The following is a 19578-nucleotide window of genomic DNA, read 5'->3' on the forward strand; positions in this document are numbered from 1 at the left end:
AGCAGGCTCTCGATGGACCAGCGGTAGAAGGTCAGTAGCAGGTTGGAGTCCAGGTTGTGCTTCCTGAGGACCCTCAGGAAGTGTAACCGCTGCTGTGCCTTCTTGGTAACTGCTGTGATGTTGTCTGTCCAGGAGATGTCAGCGGCGATAAGGATGCCGAGAAACCGGAAGGTGTGGACCCTCTCCACACACTCGCCATAGATGTAGAGGGGGGCTACGTCGGTGCTGTGCCTCCTGAAGTCGACTATGATCTCCTTGGTTTTCCTGGTGTTCAGAGCCAGATTGTTCTTTGAGCACCAGGCAGCCAACTTCAGGACCTCCTCTCTGTAAGCTGCCTCGTCTCCCTTTGAGATGAGTCCGACCACTGTGGTGTCGTCAGCAAACTTGACTATGAGGTTGTTGCTGTGGGCCGGACTACAGTTGTGGGTATAGAGACAGTATAGGAGGGGGTTCAGCACTCAGCCTTGTGGGGATCCGGTGTTCAGTGTGCGAATGGAGGAGGGGGGCGAGTCTCACAGTCTGGAGCCGGTTGGTAAGAAAGTCCTTTATCCAGACACATGTGAGAGAGGGGAGGCCTAGAGTGACCAGTTTGGTGATGAGAATGTCAGGAATGATTGTGTTAAAAGCCGAGCTGTAATCCACAAAGAGCATCCAGACGTAGCTCTGCTGCCGCTCCAGATGGCTGAGCGCAGAGTGGAGAGCTACGGCGATGGCATCTTCTGTGGATCTGTTAGCACGATATGCGAACTGGCAGGGATCGTAGTCTTGGGGGAGATAGTCCTTGATGTGCTGGAGGACCAGTCTCTCGAAGCACTTCATGATTACCGGAGTGAGGGCCACAGGGCGATAGTCGTTTAGGCTGGTGATGGGAGTCTTCTTCGGCACTGGTATGATAGTGGCTGATTTTAGGCAGGACGGAATGACTGCCTGGGCTAGGGAGAGGTTGAAGATTTTGGTGAAGATGAGGGTGAGCATTGGTGAATGTCAGGTCATGGTGAGTCTGGAGCCTATTCGTGCAATCATGGGGCACGTGAGAGGGGACACCTTGGTCAGGATGTCGGTCCATGACATGGTAGACACCATGGGCATTTCAGAGTCACCATTTCACCTATCCACATGTTTTTGGAGAATCCAGGGGAAATCTAATTAAACTCCATATAGGGAGGGGTATCAAATCTACCACCCTAGAGGTGTGTGGCTACAATTGTATCCTCCACACAATTGCATTGCCCTTTGTTACTATGAACTGTCATTTTATTTAAAAACAGTTTTTATATTCCATTATCAAATGCTCTATACCGGAGGTCCTCCCAGTTTCTCTTATTCTGTAATGCAGTCAACCTATAACTCTAGCAGAAACTTTCTTGCACATAGACTCTTCCATCTTCATGACGCTAACTCCATAGACTTAAGTGAACTGTGAAATGAGGTGGCAACAGAAATTAGTTTTAAAAAAACAAAAAAAAACTACAAATCCTCCATATACGATTTCCATTTTGGAACAGGCCGGAGAGGCAAAAGGTGTGCTCACTCTTCAAGGGATCAGGGGTTCATACACCACCCATGTTCTGTACAGCTGTCTGTGTGTCTCTGAATGTTCTGCCTGGGTTTGAGTGGGTTTCTGCCGGGTACAAAGACATGTGGGAACGTGAATACAGCCCTTCCATAGAGAGGCGCGTTCGCTCCGAAAGGCTGCTTGCTCACCGAGGCTCATGTAAGAGACATTGATGTATTTTTTTTTTAAATCTGTGATAAAAGAAGGGGATCTGAAGACGTTCAACATACATGTATGTGTGTGGCTATTTTTGGGGGAGGAAAAAACCAAGGCAGGAACATACTTCTCAAATGCATCAACAAATTAAATGTACAGTTTTATGCAAATTAGTTTTATTTTTAATGCACACACATTTTCACAAAGTTTGTTACCCTGTTAATCTCACACTGTAATATATGGTTAGTCAGGCAGGAGAATCAGCACAGTGTGGAATGGGGGGGGGGGGGCACAACCACAGAGATCATCATTACATCGTGTTATATAATTATGAAATTAACCACAAACACCACAATCTAGTTTGCATATTTGAAAGCACAAAAATTCCACAATTACAAAAATAGCCCTCTTCCTCAGAACTGCCTTTACTGTTTTATTACAATATAATATAACAAGAATGCACTCAACTCTCCATTTTCCAACCGCTTATCCAGCTAGATTCTGCACCAGTACACTAGATTCTAAACATCAGTATACTTTTCACTGGGTTAGTGCAAAATCACCTGTGGAGATCTTACTCTTAAGTGCAGTATCACATGGGGATGACTTGTGGATATGTGTCACTCCTGTAGGATCCAGCATACTTTGTCGACTGCTTCAGCTGACTTTAGTGAAGGACATTTGACATAAATCGGTGACGGCTGGTCAGGCTGTAAAACATTAGCATGGGATTCTATGTGACGCATGAGGCTTCAGCTACACATGCAGGGTTTTGGGGAAGAAACACAGGTTTGGTGCTGGGGGTGTAACATGGGTACGGGAAGGAGACTCTGATGAAGGCAAGACAAATGCAGGATGTGGAACATGGAGTCTCGTTTTCAGACTGAAGTCAGAACCTGGTGTATGAACTTAAATGGATCACGAAGTTCAGAAGAACATATAAACAAAATCCTGAGCAACTAAAAATCCTTGATATTCTGTGAAAATAGCATTAAAACACAGAGATATTTGGGAAACGCTGTTTATTTTTAATCTGAGTACCATCAGTGTACCTACAGTCTCACGAAAAATGAGGTCTTTCCTTGACTCGGCGTGTCAGATGACTCCTTCCCTCCTAGATCTCCAGTATTTTAAAAAGCAAAAAAGGATGAGAACTACAGCCAAAAGTGCTCCTATTCCAATAATAATCCAGAATATATATCTTGTAGAATCTGTGGAAGGAGGTCAGTGTTAAATCATGTATGCACAGTAGCATCACAAGTACCGCATCAAAAGATAAGCAGGAAAGAGATGCAATAGTTTATAATAACTCCTCATTCCTGGAAAATCCCAGAGCTTACAGATCTCCCTGCAGACTGGTTCTATTGAGTGTGACTCAAGCCAGCGGTTAAACTTAGCGTCATAATAACTATCAAAGCTGTTTCCAGCAAAATGTTTGTCGGTGTGATTCTGTGTTTAGTTCTGTTTTAAAAGCTTTTGCTCAATGGCAGTTAAAAACAGCACGCGCCAAGTCATGCAGCACAGACCATTGTTTAATTGTCAATGGCTGACTGAGGGGGCAGGAGGTGCTTTGAAAAGGGGGAAATGATCAGTGTTTACGGGAAAGTATGAAACCTTTAGCTGAACTTGTCCAGTCGTTCCTCTTTGCTCAAACACACAGCAAACTGCTTTATACCTGATAGAGCTGGTTACAGGTACGTCGTGGGGCTCGTTTCCCAGCCCCCACCTCACCCCCCCACCCCAAAACATCCATTCCATCCCTGAGTTTCACAACCTCTTATTTAAGTTTATTTATATCAGAAACACAAAGGACTGCAGATCTCAGATTACTGGAGGACTAACACATTGATTAATTAGTCCTCGAGTTCACTGTTCATCAATTACAGACTAGTAATTTATCACATGAAAATGAATTTAAACTGTATTATTAATTTAAATGGGAAAACCAGAGTTACTTATTTTTTCCACTATTTTAACATGATTACTCCTAACAGTTTGGTCAAACCCCAGAGAATATACTGGAGAATTATAGTGAATATTCAGATAACAAATTTGCAGTTATTTTAATGAAAACTGTAATTCCTGATATGTGTTGCAAAGGCAGCAAAGGAAGAGGAAGCAGAGAGAAAGGAAGTTATGACAGGTATTTATAGAAGCGTCATACCTGTAACAATCACCCGCATTGTTTCCTCATGGATCCCTAAATTGTTACTTGCCCTGCAGGTATAATTTCCCTCATGATCTATCTCGGAGATGGTGTAAATGCCGTCCTGTGTTGGTAATCGCTGGCCCTTTAACATCCAAACAATATTCGGGGGAGGATTCCCTTTAGCGCTGCAGTTTAACACAGCAGAATGGCCACGCCTCACATAGAGCAGGGTGTCTATTGGGTTGATAGTGGGTTTATCTGGTAAAGAGAAGAGAACCCAGTATTACTGACAGTATAGCTACAAAATCTCAGGCAATGTAAATCCCCAACAAGCCTGTATGTGACAGTCAGCCAAGGAACCATGAGCAGAATCTCCTTATGATGTAGCTGATGCCTCAGAAATCTCCATGTAAACAGCCACAGTATTAATCACAATGTTAACAATAAGTGGAAGATCAAGGAAGAACACAAGAATTATATTTAATATGAATTATATCAGTGAACTACATTTGCCTGATTTGCACATTACTTTGCACAAAAGTGCCACCTAAATAATCCAAATGTAAATTAATTATCCACGTCTACAGGCAGCAAAGATCGTTGGTGACACAACTTAAAAGATGTGCAAAGTTTTATGCATAGGCAGTACTCACAGTGCACAGTGATATTGAGGGGTGTTGATTTCACTGCAAGTGGGGGTTGTGGTGCTTCTGGTCCCAGGTCCAGTTCTGCCCCACAACTGTACTGTACGTTATCATCGGTTCTGTTAGTAGTTCTGTTGGCGGTGATCAGAACGATGGAAGCCACACTCACAGGTGCCTTTTCTCTGTCAGACTTTCCATCTTTTATGACATAGTCTCTGTCTTCATGTACTAATGTGTCCCCTTTGTACCACTTCACAGTGAGGTTCTGAACAGGAGCGATGTTCTGGATCTCACACTTCAGCTGGTACTGACTCCCCTCCACCATGGGGTCAGTAGAGTTCACAGAACTGACAGAAACACTGTCTGGGAGTTCTGTGAGGGAAAATGAGAAGCATTATTTCTCAAAAACAACTCACACATGAGACAGCTGTGCCTTATAGGAACAGAGACACATAGAGACATCCATGCCTTACAGTGAAATATTCTGCTGGGTTTTACTGATGTTTTAAGGTGATGCTCAGGTTGAATATTTCCCAGGTGTATGAGAGCTGACAGCTGCAGTAGCTCCATCAGAAGAGACACACTTACTGTACACAGTGACTGAGAGACGTTCTTTACATTGTTTTCCTGGACGGTTTGCATAGCATAGAGGCCCTAAGTCCCAGATTCTCAGACTTTCCACCCTCCAAGTGAGAAACTGGACACCAGTTGTAATAGGTACTTCATCTACTGGAGCTGCCCAGCCCATGCTACTGTGATCTGTGGACACTGTGCAGTTCACTGATACTGGGTCTCCATGTCTCACCACCACTCTGGGAGGATGGAGCTCAAGACAGCCATCAGCAGCTGTGAAAGAAAATGGCATTAAAAGCAAAGAAGTTATTTAAACAAGTACATCGAATTGCAAAAGTATTACAGTATCTGGGAAAAAAAAAAAAAAAAAAGCAAATTCTGTAAAAACATCTGGATTTTTTTATTTTTTAACAGAAATTTCCGGAGTTAAAATGGTATATTCCTAAGCTCATGATCCAAACCCAGCTTCTGAGTCCAGCACTTCAGGGGCAGTGTATGGCTCTGCAGTGAGCCTGTGATCGGACATCTGCCAGTTCAAATCACATCTTTAGATTAGTCCACTGGGCCCATGAGCAAAGCCTGTAACCTCCCAAAATGCTGCAGGGGCGCCTGACAAGCGGCTGAAGCACGGCCCTCTAATGTATATACACTAAATGGTCAAAAGTATGTGGGCACCAGTATCTCCAACATCTGATTGCAAACCCAAGGGTATCACTGTGAAGTTGGTCGGCCCGGTGCTGCTGCTATAGCCTCTGATGTTCTGGGAAGCCTTTCCATTAGATGTTGGAACATTGATGCTGGTATTTGCCGCCATTCAGGTTAGGGATTAATGCTCGGTGATCAGGTCCCTTTCTGTGAGCTTGTGTGACCGACCACTTTGTGGGTGAACTTGCTTCCAGACCTTTCAACCTTCACAATCACCTCATTCACTGCTGACCAGGACAACACTAGCAGGCAAGATGGTACCTTATTGAGGTGTCAAGCGGAAAGTTACTAATCTCTTCTGTACAACCACCCATTCTGCTTCCAAGGTTTATAGCAGAAGACTGCATGACTGTGTGCTTAACTATAGGCCCGTGTCAGCAATGGCCCTGGCTTAATATGGCGCTTACCCTAATTAATAGGGGGCATCCACATACTTTCACCCTTACAGTGTATGTGTGTGTATGTCTCAAAGGAGCATTTCAATGTGCCTGAAATCATGCAAATGGCAAACAAAAGCATTTTAATTTACCTTTAATCTATTTCCATAATATTATGTCATTTTATCAGGCCACCTGTGAACTGGAAACTTAGCACAGTAATCAGATCAAGTGGAACTTATAAGTCTTTATATTGTTTTGTATAAACAGGACTAACTGGGGACTATTGCTCCACCAGAGTTCCATGTGTGTGGCGTTTGCATGTTCTGCCCGTGTCGTTGTGGGGTCTCCTCCGGGTACTCTGGTTTCCCCCCCACAGTCCACAAACATGCTGAGGCTAATTGGAGTTACCAAATTGCCCATAGGTGTGTGTGAGTGCCTGGTGTGTGACTGTGCCCTGCGACGGGTTGGAGCCCCATCCTGGGTTGTTCCTTGCCTTGCACCCATAGCCTCTGGGATAGGCTCTGGACCCCCGCAACCAAGAATAGGACCAGCAGTTTCAGATAATGGATGGATGGACTAACTGGGGACTATTGTTGTAAATCTGTGATTGGGGTAGTTGGGTTAGGGTTAGTAATATTAATAGGGGGGGGGGGCAGTGGTCACCTGTGGGGCCAGGGTTTGAGTCTTTGCCATGGCTCCATATGTGTGGAGCTTGTATATCCCCCCCCCCCCCATGTCTTCATGGGGTTCAGTGCTCCAGGGGGGTGCATGAGTGAGTGGTGTGTGAGTGTCTGGTGTGTGACTGAGCCCTGCCCTGGGTTTGCACCCCATCCTGGGTTATTCCCTGCCTTGCACCCATAGATTCCAGGATAGGCCCCAGACTCCTTGCAGTCCTGAACAGGACAAGCAGGTCCAGAAGACGGATAGATATTAACGGGGAAGTACCCGCTCATTCCACCATGGTGCTTAAAAGCACAGCTGGGGATCTTCCCTGTCTGCTGCCGTCAGACACAACACCAGCCATAACATGTCAGGAAGTGACTCATCGTTATAACAAAGAAAATCCGATGCTATCCACTCTATCTATTTTACCATCACTAATTTATTATTACTCTTATCTGTGAATATTTATTTTGGTAATATTACAATATTGATTTTTCAGAATAAGTTTTGAGTTTTAAAGTTCACCAGTCAGGTATTAATGAGTTTTCTCTATCCACCATGTAAAATTAAAATTTGCATCCGGGGAAACCTGGACGTATGGTAAGCTTAGAGTTAACTCTCATTTTACAATTTACACACAATCTACAAATAGCTTCACTGTTCACACAAAAACAAAAATAAAGTGTCGAACAGCCAATGTTTTCCGGAGGTCGACATCACTCGTGACACAGCGATGTGCATATCATCTCATTTTTAATGCAAAAGCATGCACAAGCCTTGCACACACTGTGTGATGATACTGAGTGGTTGCTGTATATTGAAAACTGGTGCCTTGTCCTTCTCTTGGTTCTCCACTGTAACTTGCAACACTGGGTCATACGGGTTGCAGTAAAAACAGCTTATTTTTGAAAAACTGCCCGGACGCATGAACAGAGGCTCAAAAAGAAGACATGTCCGGGTATGGTAACCCCACAATAAAGTCCATCTTAATCTTACAGGAGAAGTAACAAGTAGGCGAGAGGTAGGAGATGGTGACCATAGAGTAAACAGACAAAGTAGAGGAAGCCTGATGAGAAGTAATAGAGGACACTCAAACAACTCGCAGTTGAGCAAGGAGCAACTTTCAATGATTATATGATCAAACAGACACGATCTGTCCCCGAGAAAAGCTGAGCAAACACTTCAGCCTCATGTGTGTGGATCACCATCGTTCATACCAGGAAGACGGAAAACCAGGGCTGGACTGGGATTAAAAATCTGCCTGGACTTTTGGTTCTCCAATGATGAATTCTGCCACCGGTAAAATGGCAGGCAGGCAGCCAGCCAGTCCAGGTACTGTGAATGGTGATTGAAGTGTTAACGTTCATAACATAGTGAAATAAGCAGAATATACTGTGGCGTCGGGCGGACCGAGGCATGGCGGGAGCAGACAGAGACACTGAGGCTCGCTTGCCGGGGAGAGCACGCTCTTTGAGGGTACACATAAGACACTGGCGACAATAAGGGAGTGCAAACATTAACATTGACAAGAACAACAATATAACAAGGGCTATTTACAACCGCACGCGGGGCATGCTATAGAACATGCGTCCCGCAGATGCTACAATACTATTACTGTACTTCACTGTAAAAAAATCTTTAGGCTACCGTACATTGAATCCCCTTCATCTCTCCGGGATCTTGTGTTTACAGAGGAAGAAGACGCCCCTACCAATGCGCCTGTCCAAAACAACCAGACGCGGTATTTATACAGTATTCAGCTCTACAGAAATGTCCAGAGCTTTAGTTTAGTTACTGTAGAGTACAACGGAGAAACACAATTCAAATGTAAGTTGAAATGAAATACCTTTCGAAAGAGATTTTGATGGAATGAAAAAACAATTTTGTTCCTTTCCTAGATAACAGTGTAAAATCTGATTGTTCTTCACACGTTTCCAGAACATCTGTCATACCATTTAGGAACTTATAATGGAGAAAGAAATGCCCTTATTCACTAATTTAACTCATGAATTTATCACAGGAATTTGCATATAAAATAGCGTAATAAAATGGGGGAGATCGAGGTCATCGTAGAAAGCAGGAGGACACTAGAAATCAGAGAGATCCCTCGAAAGATCGGGATCCACATTTCCGCTAACAAATAAAATCAGTTTCCTTGTCGTTTCAGAAGTTTCAATAGAAATATTATCAGAACTATTCTTTTTATTTAATCGAACACGCAATTTAGACAAACATTTGACATGTGCTGCATTTAATGTAAGACTTTCACTTTCTGAGCGCTCCTCCAATAAATAAAATGAATTAGTTACTTACTATAAAGAACATAAACGATTTGCAATGGCTGATCCCCGGACCCACCGAAGCCCCGACCAAAGTCCTACCTGTGAAGGCGCAGAAGGCGGCGACAAGGACGAGTCTGCGAGCGGCGAGTGCGGGCCATCTTCCCCACTCCATCGCCATTAAAGCATTGCTCCCTCTCAGCGATAGCGAACCCTCTTGCGCTGACGAAGGGATCTATAGGGAGTGGCGTGACATGGCGTGCACTCATTGTAATTCTTTTCGTGGCTTATGCGGTGTGAAAGCGCGCATGAACAACTTCCTTCCACAAAAACCGCTCATATTTGAATTGAAACGGTCACAAGGGTGTCGATTTCGTATGAACTGTAGGGACTAATATATTGTAGGAATTATAGGAGTGTTTAGGGGGGCGGGGTTTTCACGGCTGATTTGATCCCCACCAGTGTTAAAACCAAACTTATACGATCTTCAGTGGTTGTAGTTTGTTTGTTTTTTTCCTCATATGCATACATTTGCATATCTTGTCCATGCAGGGAAGCAGGACATAAAGCTTGATGGTATGTCCTTCTGAAATAATTTGCTGATCAAATGGACTCAAAGGCTCACCTTTCACATTGACTCACTGGCAGTCAAGAATAACTGCAGATGTGAACTGCAGATTTACTGGATGTGTACTAAAAATGTTAACCTGTAAAATGTAACACTGCTGGAGTCCTTATATAGGAAATGGTTAAAGATGGTTATGTTTCACTTCTTGAATATGGTTTGTTCCAGGTCATAAAACTCTCTGACTCTTTTGTGAGAACAGTTGCACTGTTTTGGAAAAAGTTCCTGCATGTTATTACCAGTAGATGTCAATGTTGCCTGCTAGTGACCATTTTGATGAAATTTTTCATAAACTTTCTGTCTTCTGTCCTTAATTTTAAGGCTGTCTGTGAGTGTCAGTCATTGTGATGGTTGAAACTGTCCACCTTGCTGCTGGCTGTCCTCTTCCTCATTCACCTTGAGTCTTTCAAAAGCACTTGGTTCTTTCATGACTCAAAATGAGATCATCCGTGTAGTCAGTGGTGCTTCAAGTGAAGTTGCAGGTTTGATTTGATAAGGAGAAAACTGCTCCAAAGAGAGGTGTTCCTTCCCGCAAGCAGGAGGGTAATGAAAGCCCTACCTGGAAAAAAGCACCAAGAATGATGATAACTGGAAACGTCACCGTCCACAGCGTCCATTGCTTGAGGAGGCTATAGAGCTTGTCATCTATCACTTTCCAGTTTAATTTATTCTCTACAAAATTCCAAATAATAACATTACATTTTAGGACAAAGCCAGGGATTGTAATCACAGATAAAACAAGTTGGTCCAAGCATAGACCTTGTGATATCAACCATGCAACACAAAACATACAACATAGACTATCCAACATAGACTGTCTAACATGGACTGTGGAAATTTGTGATGTACTCCTTTACATCCAGGATGCCTGTCAAGTGGTATGGAGTCATATAGATTAACATGCTTCTATGAACTTTAATCCCCCAGAAAGCAGATTTACCTACATCCTCTAACTGTCAGGATTAGTCCCTGTCCTACCCCTTTTATTATGTTAGTTCCCCTAGTGGCGAGCAGATGTTTCTGGTTATCCCAGTGTCTTTAGCTCCTAGTGTGTTCTCCTGGCTGCTGAGGGGCTTAATGGGCTGAGTGGGTGGCTGCAGTTCATATTTCCCATTAAATACCGTGGGTTCAAGTCTGGCCAGAGTTCAGCATTGCCTGAGGCCAATTCCACAGCAACTATGCCAACTGTTGATAGGAACTCACAAAATGAGAAGAAATAGCAACACACCCTGAAGTACCAAAAAATTACTCCTATCGATTTGGCACTTATGTACTGGTACTCAAATGGAAATCAATGGAAAAAGGAAAGTACAGAAAGTACCAAAAGTATGGTATCTGGTGCGATGGAAAAGAGCCCTGATTATGTTAGCCTAGATATCAAGATCACAGCCCACTGAGCAAACCCCTACCATTCTGTTAATATTAATGCCATCATCCTGTTTTTACTGCACCATCACTATTGCTATGAGTGTCAGTAACACACTATAGTTTCTAGTGTTATACTGTTACTATTGTGTACTATTAATATAGATTACCATATGCAAAAAGGCAATCTGTCACTGTATACCTTTACATTTCTATACTGTATATATAAAGAATCAATGCACATTATGTATTTTTTAAATTTAATATTAAATATCACTCAGGGAATTGCAGATTAGACATTTTGCTGTACTTGGTAACTGTAACATGGTGACAAATGCATTCTGCTCTGTTCCACAGTGTCTCCCTATCTGTTCACCGGAGTATGTGGCATGTGTGTACATGCCTGAGGTGACATCATGAGCTACATGACTCCTTGGTTCTCCATCCCAAACAGCCTCACCCCTGTTTTACACTGGATGTGTAAATGGCTGTCTTTGGGACTGGTTTCGCTCTCCCCACCTAATGAATCCAGTGCTCTCATAAGCTCCCCTACACCTCCTCTGATCCCTGTGTTTGGACAGGTTTCCTCCTGCTGTGTGTTACTGTATAAGTAACCTGCAATGGACTGACATGCCACCTATGGCTTCCCCTGCATCGTCCCCAACCTGGGGTCTGCTGCCCTCTGGTGGCCTGTAGAGCAGTTGCCGGTAGGTCCACAAAAACATTGTACATGTACAGTGTTGGTATGAGCATCTGGTTTATGTCACCACCCGCCCCCCCAAGCAAGTAACGGTCTGATGCCCCAGGTCAATTTTCATTTGGGGGTACCGTCTTCAAGTTACACTGCTAACTAAACAATACTGGGGTCACAGATTACTGAGCACTGCTGTGAGATCTTTCTAGACATGAGAAAAGTTCAAAGATAAGATGTGTGGGATTCTTTCAAGAAGTAAACCCAGAAAATGTTTCTTGTGCTTTCCTGGATGATCTGTTGAGTCCCTAAGTCATGGGAAATCAATACAGAAAATTCTCCCACTCACATTTGAAATAGAGTACGATGCATTAGTAGCAGTGGGGCAGGCAGCCAGAAAGGCCCCACCCTCCCAGAGATGAAATCAGAGCATAGGTCTGTTAGTATTACAACACCAACGCACTGGATCAGGCAGCCCAAGGAATTTGCGTCATGCTTTCTGTGTTTCGCTTTCTCATTACACTGAACTTTTGTTAATAAAAGCCATAAAATCATAGCTCCAGTAATGGTGTTAGCGAGGACTGCAGAGGCGAAGTCCAAAGGTCAGTCATCCAAGTGTCATGTTGCCCGTGAGATTCACATGTTTTAGCCCATGTTGTCATTTCATGGCCATGAGATGCAAATGTCACACGCTAAGGCAAAATGCCCCCCACCCCCTGGTGGTCTGCAAGTTTGTATAAAGGAAGCATATTTCAAAATATGCCAGTTATCCGTACCACAAAGGAGACTCCGCCTTTTTTTGATAGTCGACTGCTTTCTTCAAATTATACTGATTTTTCTCCCATCACCCACCTCACCTGCGTTTTCACTGCAGTTAGGATGATATGTCTGTTACTCCGTAAATCCCAATGCCACACGGGCACGACGCAAATCAAGTGACAAAGAAAGCCTGGAGCAAAACAAGTGAACAACCACGCCCCAGTCGGCAACTTTAGAATTTCAAAATTCTAAGAAAAGTTTATAAGAAAATTACAGTGGAGTTAGTGAGTTTTGGAAATGTTCTTTGAGGAATTACATGAACACTGAGGTAGTGTCGATTGCCTATACTGCAACATATGAGGAAGCCTGACTTTAGATAACTGGTGGTCTCATCACAAAAACAAAAAAATGGAATAGAGTTTAAATCTAAAGGGTGTCACCAGGAAGAAACTGATAAAGACAGCTTAAATACCCTCCCCAACTCCTTCCTTCCTAGGTCATTTCCTTAATAGAATTTCCATGAAGCCCTTAAAAACTTTTTTTCTAGCAAATGTGTGTCAAAAGTATCATTAGATGGGAGGTTGTGTTTTTCCTTGACTTGGTACATACTCATGCCATTGTTAAACTGAAAGCTTCATTCACTTACTGTCACACAAACAATTCAAGCTGTTAGTATCCAATCTGGATGACAGGCTGACGTGCGGCCCCTGCAGGAATGTCGTTTGACTCTTACTAAAATAAAGAACATTAACGCGCTATAAAGGGAACATCAGGGGAACCAAACGAATCGAAGGATTTATGAAAAACATTTGTATTTATTTTTACAAAAATAGCACACATTCTTTTAGATTGTTACAAATCCAATTTTACAAATTCTGACTAAAAAGTATGAAAGAGCACATGTTTTGCAAACTTTAATACTTTTTGGTTCTGGTCTATGCAACACCTGTCTGCATGTCTTTGCTAGAAAATATACAGGTAGAAGACAGTAGCTTATTTGAATCTACGGTGATAATACAGCTGGATAGGTTAACGGTTCACACCCGGAAGGTGAGCTGGAACTGACGGTGACCTGATTCAGTGGAAGATCATCATTTATGCTGGATGGGCTGGGAGCGGGACCCTGACCGGAAAGGGACACCGATTATAGATGTGCAACCCTATGCAGTGTAAATATAATGAAAGGCGCTATATCTAGCGGACACATACATCTCCTGGGATTTTTCAAGTATGACTGGAACAGTTAGTGCATAACATTACTGTATAGGCAGATTACCTCCAAGTCTTAGCAAGCTTCCTGAAATGTAGGCTGTAGACTGGACCATATGAGAAGGACAGGTTTAAAAAGAAGCATCAGGGGGAAAAAAATGACACTTTATACAATCCTTCATAAAATTCGGCAGTTTTTAAAATAAAATATACTCTCCAAGCTGTGGAATTTGCAAACTTGGTGGGTAAGTGTACCATCTCCTGGCTTGGCACTTTTTACTTCACTACTGTTTGCTCTCCCTTGTATTTTTAAGTTGTTACTCAGCTATTAAAAAATACGGCGATGTGAACAGGCCCCGGCTCCAAAGTGACATCCCTGGGTTATTGTGGGACAGGAAAGCGCTTTGCCAGTGGGACAATTATCAAACAGGCTCCGGAGAAAGGAGGTCACAAAACAGGAGCAGGTCTCTCTCAGGAGGAACAGACCATAAGCTGCGGTCTCAGACCCAGTGCAGTGTATCAGTGAGGTCCTGTGCAGTCTGTCACAGATCCGTGGAGAACAATCCGCCTGAAGTGAAACAGGCCTTGGAAGCTCTAAGCACAGAATTTCTCCTCTGGCAGCCTGGTCATTGGTAAGCTGTTGTCTTTGCCATTCTGGGCCACGTTGCCATTTTGGGTGCAAAGCTTGACATTCTTCAGGCTGTAGTGGCCCATCTTTTTGTTCTTGTAGTAGATGGAGTAGATTACACAGAATGCCAAGGAGATGGCCAGCACCAACACAACCAAAATCCCAGCAATGAGCGGCATGTAGTTCTCTGCATTAGACAAAAAAAAAAACAACTTTTTATTTTATATATATACACATATATACATATACACACACACACACACATATATATATATTTGAAAACCAAATGTCAAAATAATTATAAGGCTATTTCTTTGCGTAGAAGATTGTATATATTCTAATATCAATTTTTATGACCAAACGAAAAGCAACACAATAAAAAGTAACAATAGTTTCATTTGTTCTGCAAAAAGTTACAAGTATTTTGTTGGAAGTCTAGAAGGACACAGCTTAGGCTCTCAAACCATTTCACCACCAGCTCATGTAATTCATTAAATTAGTTAAATAATCTGATGAGACAGTTATTAGCCAAACACTATATGCTGGTGGTCAAGTCAACAAATATGTGGGTATATTGTATGGTTTGACAGACATAATATCATAGTTTTACAACATGTACATAATTTAAAAATAATTTTCTAACTGAAGACTTTTGCACAGTACCATATATATAGCGCAAAACAAAAATGGAACTTAGTAAAGACTACTCTTACTGTGTCTGAAATTACCTCTAAAAGCAAAGTTCATACCCAAAGAACTGCAGCCCATCAATTTAATGTTCATCAGTTACAAACAAGTACTTATATTAGTGCAAATTAACAATTATTGATTTTGAGAGGAAAACCAAAAGTTAACGCCACTTTGGATTATACACTACAGAATACACTGGAGAATTATGGTGAATATTTAGCAAACATCTAGTTATTTTAATGAAAATCATAATTCATAACCGGAGAGACACTGCAAAGACAGCAAGAGAAGCAGGTGATAGAGGAAGTGGAGCAGAGAGAAAGGAAGTCATGACAGGTATTTATGCAAGTGTCATACCTGTAACAATCACCCGCACTGTTTCCTCATGGATTCCTACAGAGTTACTTGCCCTGCAGGTATAATTTCCCCCATCATCTGTCTCGGAGATGGTGTAAATGCCGTTCTGCATTATTGACTCGTTATTGAAGATCCAAACAATATCTGGGGGGGGATTCCCTTTAGCGCTGCAGTTTAACACAGCAGAATTACCGCGCAACACAAGGAGCAGGGTGTCTATTTGGTTGATAGTGGGTTTATCTGGTAAACACAAGAACACAAGAAATACATTTAATATGAATTATATCATGACATACTGTACTTTGTACAAATGTGCTGCCAAAATAAACCAAATGTAAAATGTGAATGAACTATCCACATCTACAGGCAGCAAAGATTATTGGTGACAAAACTTTAAATATGCTCAAAGTTTTATGCATAGTCAGTACTCACAGTGCACAGTGACCCTGAGGGGCTTTGATTTCACTGCAAGGGGGGGTTGTGGTCCTTCTGGTCCCAGGTCCAGTTCTGCCTCACAGCTGTACTCTGCTCCATCATCAGTTCTGTTGGCAGTGATCAGGAGGGTGGAGGACACGCTCACAGGTTTTTTGTCTTTTATGACATAGTCTCTGTCTTCATGTACTAATGTGTCCCCTTTGTACCACTTCACAGTGAGGTTCTGAACAGGAGCGATGTTCTGGATCTCACACGTCAGCTGGTACAGACTCCCCTCCACCATGGGGTCAGTAGAGTTCACAGAACTGACAGAAACACTGTCTGGGGGTTCTGTGAGGGAAAATGAGAAGCATTATTTCTCAATAACTCACACATGAGACAGCTGTGCCTTATAGGAACAGAGACACACAGAGACATCCATGCCTTACAGTGAAATATTCTGCTGGGTTTTACTGATGTTTTAAGGTGATGCTCAGGTTGAATATTTCCCAGGTGTATGAGAGCTGACAGCTGCAGTAGCTCCATCAGAAGAGACACACTTACTGTACACAGTGACTGAGAGACGTTCTTTACATTGTTTTCCTGGAAGGTTTGCATAGCACAGAGGCCTTAAGTCCCAGATTCTCAGACTTTCCACCCTCCAAGTGAGAAACTGGACACCAGTTGTAATAGGTACGTCATCTACTGAAGCTGCCCAGCCCATCCCACTGTGATTTGTGGACACTGTGCAGTTCACTGATACTGGGTCTCCATGTCTCACCACCACTCTGGGAGGATGGAGCTGAAGACAGCCATCAGCAGCTGTGAAAGCAAAGGGCATTAAAAGCAAAGAAGTTATTTAAACAAGTACATCGATTTGTAAAAGTATTACAGTATTTGTTAAAAAAAAAAGAAGTTTTTTTTCTGGATTTTTTTTAACAGAAATTTCCGGAGTTAAAATAGTATATTCCTAAGCTCATGATCAAAACCCAGCTTCTGAGTCCAGCACTTCAGGGGCAGTGTATGGCTCTGCAGTGAGCCTGTGATCGGACAGCTGCCAGTTCAAATCATCTTTAGATTAGTCCACTGGGCCCATGACTGGATATGTATTGCAAATATCCACAATATAATTCTTCCTAGTCAAAAAGAGCAGTTCAGATATCCACATCATCACTCTTCCTAGGAGAAATTATGTCACTTTTGCCATTCATGTCTATTGGGCTTTTAAATTTCAGATATCCAGAATGTTCATCTGCAATTGAATTCTTACTACTTGCATTGTTCCTAGGCACAACTCATTGCAGATGTATGCAATTGCATTTTTACTAGTCATAATATGAATTGTGGATATCTGCAATGTCATGTTTCCTATTCACAATGTATTTTTGGATATTCAAAATTACATTATATATATATCTGCAATGTGTTTTTCCCCTTTTGTATATCAAATTAAAATTATGACTAGTAACAAATGGATTGTAGATATCTGAAATGGGGGGTTTTCCGAGTAAGAATTCAATTGCAGATATCCAGAATGAACATTCTAGATATCTGAAATATAACTGTGAATATCTAAATTTAAAAGGCCAATAGACATGAATGGCAAAAGCGATGATATTTCTCCTAGGAAGAGTGACGATGTGGATATCTGAAATGCTCTTTTTGACTAGGAAGAATTAAGTTACAGATATATTTGCAATACATATCCAGTCTAGCGATTAAATGTTAAAACCGCCACTTCTACTTTGTAAAGATTTAAAGATATCTTAAATGGAATTGTGACTAGGAGAAATAAAGTTTTAGATATCTTGAAATACATGTTCTACTAGGAAGAATGTGATAGTGGACATCTATGACTAGTAAGAATACAATTTTGACTAGGAGACTTGATTAAATATTAAAACGGCTTACCATACACACCCACATGATGATATAACATCCTAATATTCGGAACGCTACGAAATCTCTGTGATGGTGGATCGTAATTTAAGGTCAAACTGTACAGAGTAAAAAAAAAAAAAAAAATCCGGGTCTCCCTATCGGTAGTAAAACTACTCTTCACGGGAGGAAAGGAGAAACGGGAAACTACGTGGTAAAAAAATCCATCACATGATAACCTTACATATTAAGTAATTGTTTTACGCATATACACTTAGAGTTTTTGAGCTAAATCACATCTGAATAGAAGACGCCTCTCAAGCTTATTTTCATTAAGCTATTGTTATTTCATAAACATTTTTACCACGGTTGCATTTAAAGTTGTAACCGGGCAAGACCGCGATCTTGGGGTTCGACGAGAAATAATATTAAGTTTAAAACAGAAAATACATAAACTAGAAATATTAAGCGAAAAAGACTGCTGGTTAGCTACAAAAATAGGTCACCGCAGACATACTTACTGGATCTAGACTCAGAGAAAAACAGCTGTGCCACAGCGAGCAAGACCGGGAGATAGCGGCTTATAACTTCCATCCTGGGAAAACTGGGAATGCAGCGCGTCGCTTCACTTTCCAAACAGGCTTAAGGACTCCCGTGGCCGGATCGCAGATATCGGAGAGGGCCTCCTTAGCACGACCCCAAAGGCAGCCTCGTAGCACGAAGACCCGGCGATTATGAGGCAGAAACGAAGCGACCCTCGTTTTTCATTCTCCCCCTTCTCAGCTGCGGGAAATCACCTTCCTTCCTCGCGTGCTTATACTAAAATACTGTTTCACAAACCCGCCCCCTCTGTGGGAAGTAACTTACTCCCTTAAAGCTTTCAACTGCAAACCCCACACGCAGCTCGCTCATTATATAAAAAAGAAACAAACAAAAACTACTAAACGATCAAGCACGACTCATCCTGGGGAAGGTTCTTAAACAATTGTCAGATTAAATTACGAGGTACGGCTATAGTTCAACCCATACATTCTGGTTATTTCATTCGCTATTATTATCTGTTTTTCTTACTCAGGAACATGACTTCAGCTCGCCTCCCCCCCCCCCCCCCCCAAGGCGTGCATAGGAGGACATATTTTGATTGTATTCTTTCACTCCTCACTATCTGACAGAGTTCCAGTGTGATATTCATACTCATGGTGAGAAGTCACCATACAGAGAAACTGTACAGTGACGCAGTTCTTGTAACTGACCAAGAACACTGTAAATAAAGGAACTATTGGTTACTACAATGGGCTGGTTATGTGACCCGCACAGATGGCCAACGATTGACCATTTTCATTAAACACCCGCTTTCGCAGTCAAGCTGCTTGTTTTTCATGTAATATTCCTTGAATGTGTCTAATATCCTTTTACATTTTCCTTAATTTGATGTGTTTATTACAGAGGTGCAGGTCTGAGGAACTGCATGTGTACGTCAGGTTTTATGGCATGCCTTCATGAGCTGACCACCTGACATTTCACTGCAGGTTGTGGCCTGACTGTGTACCTTGCACATGACAAATAAAACTGTCATTTCACAGTAATATTTCACAGTATCCTTCCTTCCATCCATCCATCCATCTTCTGGAACTGCTTGTGCTATTCAACAGACCTATGGGCAATTTGGTAACTCCAATTAGCCTCAGCTCTGGGGGGAAACCAGAGTACCTGGAGGAAACCCCACAACAACATAAGGAACACATGCAAACTCCATACACATGGAACCATGGCAGATACTTGAGTCCTGGACCCAAAAGTAAGAGGTAACCATGGTAACCACTGCATCACCCTATGCTGTAGTATGATATCCAATTTA

General features: G+C 42.3%; 2 protein-coding genes across 6 annotated transcripts in view; both read right to left on the reverse strand.

Moving 5' to 3' along the window:
• Positions 1–1870: 1870 nt before the first annotated feature.
• LOC111849267 (cell adhesion molecule 3-like) lies at positions 1871–19571 on the reverse strand. Of its 2 annotated transcripts, none has more exons than XM_072704677.1 (5): positions 18242–19571; positions 5093–5350; positions 4514–4876; positions 3876–4118; positions 1871–2922 (listed from the first exon to the last, which is right to left on the reverse strand). In XM_072704677.1, the coding sequence occupies exons 1-5, from the start codon at positions 18312–18314 to the stop codon at positions 2807–2809; spliced, it is 1053 nt and encodes a 350-aa protein (XP_072560778.1). In that variant the 5' UTR covers positions 18315–19571; the 3' UTR covers positions 1871–2806. The 2 variants fall into 2 exon arrangements, with proteins under 2 accessions (XP_072560778.1, XP_072560777.1); XM_072704676.1 differs by lacking the exon at positions 18242–19571 and adding an exon at positions 9207–9504.
• The window catches only part of LOC111849352 (vascular cell adhesion protein 1-like), a 64250-nt gene continuing 58011 nt past the window's right edge, over positions 13340–19578 (reverse strand). For all 4 annotated transcript variants that reach the window (XM_072704662.1, XM_072704661.1, XM_072704658.1 and 1 more), the window contains 4 exons: positions 16407–16664; positions 15861–16193; positions 15429–15668; positions 13340–14568 (listed from right to left, as the gene is read on the reverse strand). In XM_072704662.1, coding sequence (XP_072560763.1) covers positions 14348–14568; positions 15429–15668; positions 15861–16193; positions 16407–16664 — 1052 coding nt within the window. In that variant the 3' untranslated portion in view covers positions 13340–14347. The remainder of the gene's footprint in view (positions 14569–15428; positions 15669–15860; positions 16194–16406; positions 16665–19578) is intronic.

Source organism: Paramormyrops kingsleyae, chromosome 22 (assembly GCF_048594095.1).
Source record: "Paramormyrops kingsleyae isolate MSU_618 chromosome 22, PKINGS_0.4, whole genome shotgun sequence".
In the NCBI taxonomy this organism is placed as follows: domain Eukaryota; kingdom Metazoa; phylum Chordata; class Actinopteri; order Osteoglossiformes; family Mormyridae; genus Paramormyrops; species Paramormyrops kingsleyae.

What these genes read in the sequence shown, in the direction of transcription:
- LOC111849267 (XM_072704676.1), bottom strand. Translation starts at nt 9,285, where the DNA reads ATGGCGATGGAGTGGGGAAGATGGCCCGCACTCGCCGCTCGCAGACTC. An exon ending in CCTCAATATCACTGTGCACT is followed by an intron (nt 4,119 to 4,513) that starts GTGAGTACTGCC and finishes TCTCTTTACCAG; the next exon opens with ATAAACCCACTATCAACCCA. An exon ending in AATGCGGGTGATTGTTACAG is followed by an intron (nt 2,923 to 3,875) that starts GTATGACGCTTC and finishes CTCCTTCCACAG; the next exon opens with ATTCTACAAGATATATATTC.